Source organism: Saccostrea echinata, unplaced genomic scaffold, assembly GCF_033153115.1.
Source record: "Saccostrea echinata isolate AGI-Se365-2 ecotype Australia unplaced genomic scaffold, CSIRO_AGI_Sech_v1 ptg000030l, whole genome shotgun sequence".
In the NCBI taxonomy this organism is placed as follows: Eukaryota; Metazoa; Mollusca; class Bivalvia; order Ostreida; family Ostreidae; genus Saccostrea; species Saccostrea echinata.
In genome coordinates, this window is record NW_026889779.1 from 15,148,008 (window position 1) to 15,154,191 (window position 6,184).

Consider the following 6,184-nt stretch of genomic DNA (forward strand, 5'->3'; position numbering starts at 1 on the left):
CTCTAACTTTGTTGAGGAAAATTATATTCCAGTGTTTGGTTAAATTACTCTTATTCCACCAGTGACATTAATATTGACAACATTTGAAGAAAAGTTAACTTTAGACAGTAAGCTTATGTTTATTCTTTTGCAAATAATCTTAATAGTATTCCATATATATATATATATATATATATATATATATATATATATATATATATATATATATATATATATATATATATATATACGTGTTTGAGATTGTGTGTGTGTTGACTGCTTATACACGTGATCTATTAATATTATTTTGCCTTAGTGCTTTAAAAAATGTTGATAATCAAGTTCGAAGGTTTGCACTCCAGTTGAGTGGTTTATTTGAACTAAGATAAAATATTTTTCAATTAAACAAATTTCAATTCAATCATTTGATCCAAACAAGGAGCTGAAATCTAAGCCTTCTCCCCGAAGAACCAAGGAATCTGATGAGTTCTCGGTGACCTCTTTCGGAGTCTTTCTTGCATCGTATCGATGACTTGACCATGGGGTCTCAGTTTTAATCATTCTGTCAACATTGCCCAGTTTCATCGATATGCTCTGATCGTTTAAAATTGCAGTATCTTTTGTTCTTCCTTCGTTTTGCCATGGTATATTGGGTTTTTCCTCCGAATCCGAAGTATATGCAGTGGAATTTGCAGACACAGATGAATGAAAATCCGACATAAAACTCTGATCACAGGAAATTTGTTGAGGATAAGGGAGATTTATATGGCTGCTATCACCAGATGCTTTTTCAATTGATGTCTCTCCGGCTGCATGAAAGCTTCCAAAACTTTCACTGATTGTAAAATTTAATTCTTCATTCGGAGAAATCTGCACTGGAAGCGGCATATTACTTGACAAAGCTGAATAAGAGGGTGTTGGAATCTCAAATTTCTGTAACCGCCCTGAGCTTGCAATCCTCGGTTGATGTCCACTTCCAACGGAAGCAAAATCCTCAGTCGGTGTACTGGTGATTGATTCTGACCGATTTGAGATTTTTGACGAATTTTGCTCATCTCCTGAATAGCTCATGGAAGCACATGGTGTTTGCATACTTGTAAAATTTTTATGTGTAGTACCTGTCTCATCCTGGTAACTGGAAGGATAAGCCGTGCTTTCTCTGGAAAAATTTGTATCATGCCTGAATGATTGTAAAATATCACTAGTCAATTGACTTCTATTGGATTTACTCGAGTGTGTCCTGGTGGAGTTCGTCAGGTTCTCGTTTTCGCCTTCAGTGTAACCCAAGATTGTCCCATGGTCTCCAACTATTACATTGTAGGCCTTTATATTTATAATTTTTTGTGGTGTATCATTAACAGGATCGGGTAAATGAACTGTTGTATACTCGGAAACCTGCATCTTGTGACGTTTCTCTTTTGTGCGGCGTGTTCCTGAGTTGTTTTGTAGCAAATCTAAAACAGCACGTGGGAATTGAAATGACGTCTGCTTAAAATAATTCAGAGAGACAGGGACACGGGCTCGCATGGGAAGAACAAGTTTGTCTTTTGGCTTTGTTAAAACTGGCACAAATTTCCCCTCATACAACAAATCGTCGAGATATTTGTCTTTCGTCAAAGTATTAAATTCTTTCACTGAATTTTCTGTAAATATGAAAAAAGCAACAGAACAACGCTTGAAGTCGCAGTCACCCGCATTTTCTATGGGAAGCCTTTCGTCTAGATAACTCACTATGATGTAATCATTTCCCCTTTCAAAATGCTTTTGAATGTCAGAGAGGAATGTTTGTGCAAGTTCGTCATCTTTTCTGGAATGAATAACTATGACATCTGCATAAAAATCGTTCTGCAGTTCAACTGGAAGATGACATCGTCGTTTGACTTCCTGTTGTTGACCTTGGATGGTATGAGAAATGAGATGAATTATCAATGTATATGCCCTTAAACTATACAGAAAATTGAATAAACAGATAAAAGGCCCATGGGCCTCAAGATTCACATTATTGATTCACCTTGTTTCATTCTACGTGTAGATAGACGAAACTCCTTTTTGACTTTTTGACGCCTTGAATGGATAAAAAGGGCATATTCACAACAATGTCATTATTTATTCAGCGGCGGATCCAGGAATTTCATAAGGGGGAGGGGGACGCAGTAGAAGGCAGGGGTCTGGGGGTACTGACGAATTCTAACAAATAAGAGGTGTTTTTTCACTTGATTTTAGGATAATACAAACAAAATTTCAAAAAAAAAATTCAACCGGGGGGGGGGGGGGAGGGGGAGCGCGCGCCCGGCGCGCCGGCGCTGGATCCGCCTTTGTTATTATATACAGATACTGATAAAACAATTTGATAAAATATAGTTACTTGTTCTTAAGGAAGTTTATATCTTTTTGAATTTCCGACCCTCAAACCTGTTCATGAAAGTCAGGACTCAGATAAAATTTGAAATGACATAGCATGGTGTATTGCCACATTAAATTGACTAGTTGCAGTCTTACTGTCCTGCGGAGTTTATGTATAACGTTTGACGTAGTCACTTGCACGAAACATTCAGTCTTAAGGATGTTTATGTATTTACTTTACTTATTTCATTATTTACTTATTTCTTTATCGTTCTTATGCAGAACTCTTTTTAAGATTCCTTATTCATATCTTTGATAAATTTGATACTCTGTTTTAAACTCAGCGTCATTCTCACGGTCTAAACTGAAAAATTATTTAACTTTGATATTTTTCTACATTCTAAAAGAATTTTCACATATTTTTTATGTAGTGGTGCTTAAAACGTCTTACCCAGTGTGAAAATATTGAAACTTTTGCTATATGAAAGTACTAATATGAAATTCATTTTGACTAATCACATGCAGCTCTCCGTCCCAAAGATAAAGAATTTTAAACATGTTCCCATATACGTATTGGAAATAAGAAGAAAACGACCAGTTATCAAGGTCAAAAGTTCTTTGAAACAATACAAATAGTAAGCAGAGCAAACACAGACCTATAAAGCATCACAGGTGGGTGCGGGTGCCATTGGGGAGAAAACATCCTCTATACACTCTTTCTGGACATTATTCCCCCCCCCCTCCCCCCTTCCCTCTAGTCCCGAGATCTGTATAATTATCTGTAAACTTGCACAATTTACACTTTTCTCTGAACAACTGACCAATAACAACTAAAGATTTCACCACAACATTCACGGGTATAGGAGTTCATGAAGATAAGGAACAGTGATCATGTTCATAAGTCCGTTCAAACAAAACAAATTGTGGGCAGAGCCAACAAGGACATTTGAAAACAGAGGTGGGATCAGGTGCCATGGAGGAGTAGACATCCCCTGTCTATTTAAAGGATTAAAAAGGAGATATAATGAGAAATATAGTTTTAAAAGGGTGGACACATTAAAAATTCTTTAAATACATGTAATGACTCTGGTAATACAAAACTTGGATACAAGCTTTCTTATTTAAAGCTTATTTAAACAATGATCCTAATAGATCGGGTATGGGGGTGGAGGAGTGGAGGTCGAGTCTATATAAGCTATATTTCAATATTAGTATTCTTTACATTTTGTACATAACAAGAGGGATGCAAATGGACAAACTGAGACGTAATATCGTTAGGTACATGTAGTGTAGAATCAAATTTGTTCAAATTATTACCACACTGGAAAGAATAAATCTTAATAGCTTTTTTCATTTGAATATATAGGAAAAAATAACGTTTTCTCTTGAAAACCTAGCATATCTTTGTTCAAATTGAATAAAATTATTCCCTTTAAGGACAAGTATACCAAATTATACTTACTCTGTATTTTTGCCCTTGCTCCCCCCGTTGACATGGTTTTTAGTTTGTCTGATGTATTATTTTTGATCGGTAGCTGAAAAAAGAAAATGAAATATCCCTATTACAGCTATACGGATGACACTATATTATAATTCATTTTTATAATAGTTTTACATAAAACTTTCACCATTCATTATACTAGTACTGAAATCAAAACAGAAGCAAGCCTTTCTATAAGAATGCGCTTTTGATTGGCATTCGGCAGGAATCTGGGCTCACTTGAAAAGTAAAAATTTCATTGATCTGTCACATGAAATTTTAGCATTCTTTTGATATATCGGGTTCCTGTGAAATAGAACAGGGAAATATTTTCCCGATATTGTATTTTGATTTGTTAAAAAAGAACTTGAAAGTTGGCTAGATGAGTCATTTGGTACAAAATTTTACATTTTTAAACACGTTTTTCTAAATATTTGCTATCTCTGGGTCATCTGTCCATGATTTTGAAACGTTAATTGTGTGCATTTTAATTCAAAGAAACTAACAAACATTTGTAAAAAAAATGGAGAGAAGACCCAGAGACGATAAAAAATTAACTTTTTCCAAAAAAATTCCAATGTGTAAATGCGGTGCTTCATTGTCGCTTTAAAAACCTGTGTAGCGGTGATAGCTCAGTAGTATGCGTTACCCGTCCAGTGCAATGATAAAGAAATATTTTTGGTTCTGTCTTTCTGACATATTTTCTATTTATCAATAAAAATCTGCATTATGACTACTTTTAGTCATAATGCAGATTTTTATTGATAAATAGAAAATATGTCAGAAAGACAGTTCGATCCTCGCATGGAGAGTTAATATTTTTTTTTAGTACAAACAATCAATTCTTTTATCAGTTTAATTTTATGAAGTGATTTATTTTCAGATAGATAAATTCTGGTTCTGTTGCACCGAAAGCGATTCTTCCAACCTACTGATACTTTAATATATACAAGTATGTACTTGTAATTGCATTTAACTATACCCTATATGTGTTTATTATTTATGTGAAGCGTTACTATGTTTTAGATGTAGTAATTATCAAGATAAGCGGACTGATACATTAAATTTGACAAAGTACTTCAAACTAAATGTAACATTTTCTGTGCGTAACTTTGTAAAGTATGTCCAGCTGTGGTCAACCGACCAAATCGTAGACATTTAAACTATAAATGTTTCGTACGTCTTATTCCTGCAGATCACACGCCAAAAACGCCCATCTTCTTTATCAAGTTCATGTACACAAAGGCATCAAGTTCAAATTGTCAAAACTTCTGTATTCAATACTTCTAGAAATTGGTTAAAAAAAAAAAAAAAAAAAAAAAAAAAAAGCAAAAAAAAAAAAAAAAAAAAAAACTAAAAGGGCAATCATTATGTCTTTTAAATTTGAGTTTAATATTAAATAAATATAAATTTGGAATACTCGACCCAATTTTAATGACTGACATGTAAACGCGTTAAATCAATTTTAATATAGATCAAATTTAAGTAAAACTTTACTGATGAACGGCAAATTATAATTTATTTTATAAATTAACGTAAGACCTTAGCACATCTTGCATGATAAAAGGTAAAACAAAAGCAAAGCTCGAATAAATAATCATACGAAGTAAAAGTAAAGTTGTTAAGTCGCTAGTTATCTGATATCTCTGTCTGTTTCCCTATTTACAGATCATGACAAATGTATTTTCTATTAATACACCCGCTCATCCAAAATAGGAATCTTCAGATAATTACAGATTAAAAATGGTTTTCAGAAAACAGATTGAGCAAAGGAAAACAAGAAGAAAGGATTCTTGATTTAAAAAAAAAATATGATTACAATTTAAAAAGTGTCTCTGTGTTTATTTAAACAACTCTAAATCATAAAATATATTATTTTCCAATAATCCATTCACAAGTGCGAGACAAAATAAATGAAATGATGTAGTATAAACTTCATAAGCTGTTGTATGTATAGGTTAATACAACAATTACCTAAAGTACCTCGAGGACTGATGTGGCATAAACATGATCCGCTCCATAAAATTCTCCCTCAGCTTTTGTCATTTATATTACCCTACATCTCTCCTTGGTGCCATTGCTTGCGTTTAGAATATATTTGCACTCAAAGAAGTAACTACAATATATATATATATATATATATATATATATATATATATATATATATATATATATATATATATATATATATATATATATATATGTATGTGTATATATATATATATATGTATATATATATATATGTTAAAAAAGAGGCTGAAAACATAATGATTAGTAGTCTAAACAGGATGTTACTACAACGCATAACGGAAAACGGAAGACAGAAAATATGATAAATAAATAAATCATACTAAAACGGCGTAAATTATCTGAATTGATCAT

The 6,184-nt window shown here is 32.9% G+C and overlaps 1 protein-coding gene across 1 annotated transcript; it reads right to left on the reverse strand.

The window, feature by feature from the left end:
* Window positions 1-321: 321 nt before the first annotated feature.
* Window positions 322-5,908, reverse strand: LOC133196420 (uncharacterized). The gene is made up of 3 exons (XM_061332313.1): window positions 5,777-5,908; window positions 3,785-3,857; window positions 322-1,874 (listed from the first exon to the last, which is right to left on the reverse strand). Exons 2-3 carry the CDS (start codon window positions 3,816-3,818, stop codon window positions 397-399), a joined length of 1,512 nt encoding a protein of 503 aa, XP_061188297.1. The 5' UTR covers window positions 3,819-3,857; window positions 5,777-5,908; the 3' UTR covers window positions 322-396.
* Between the last annotated feature and the right edge of the window lie 276 nt (window positions 5,909-6,184).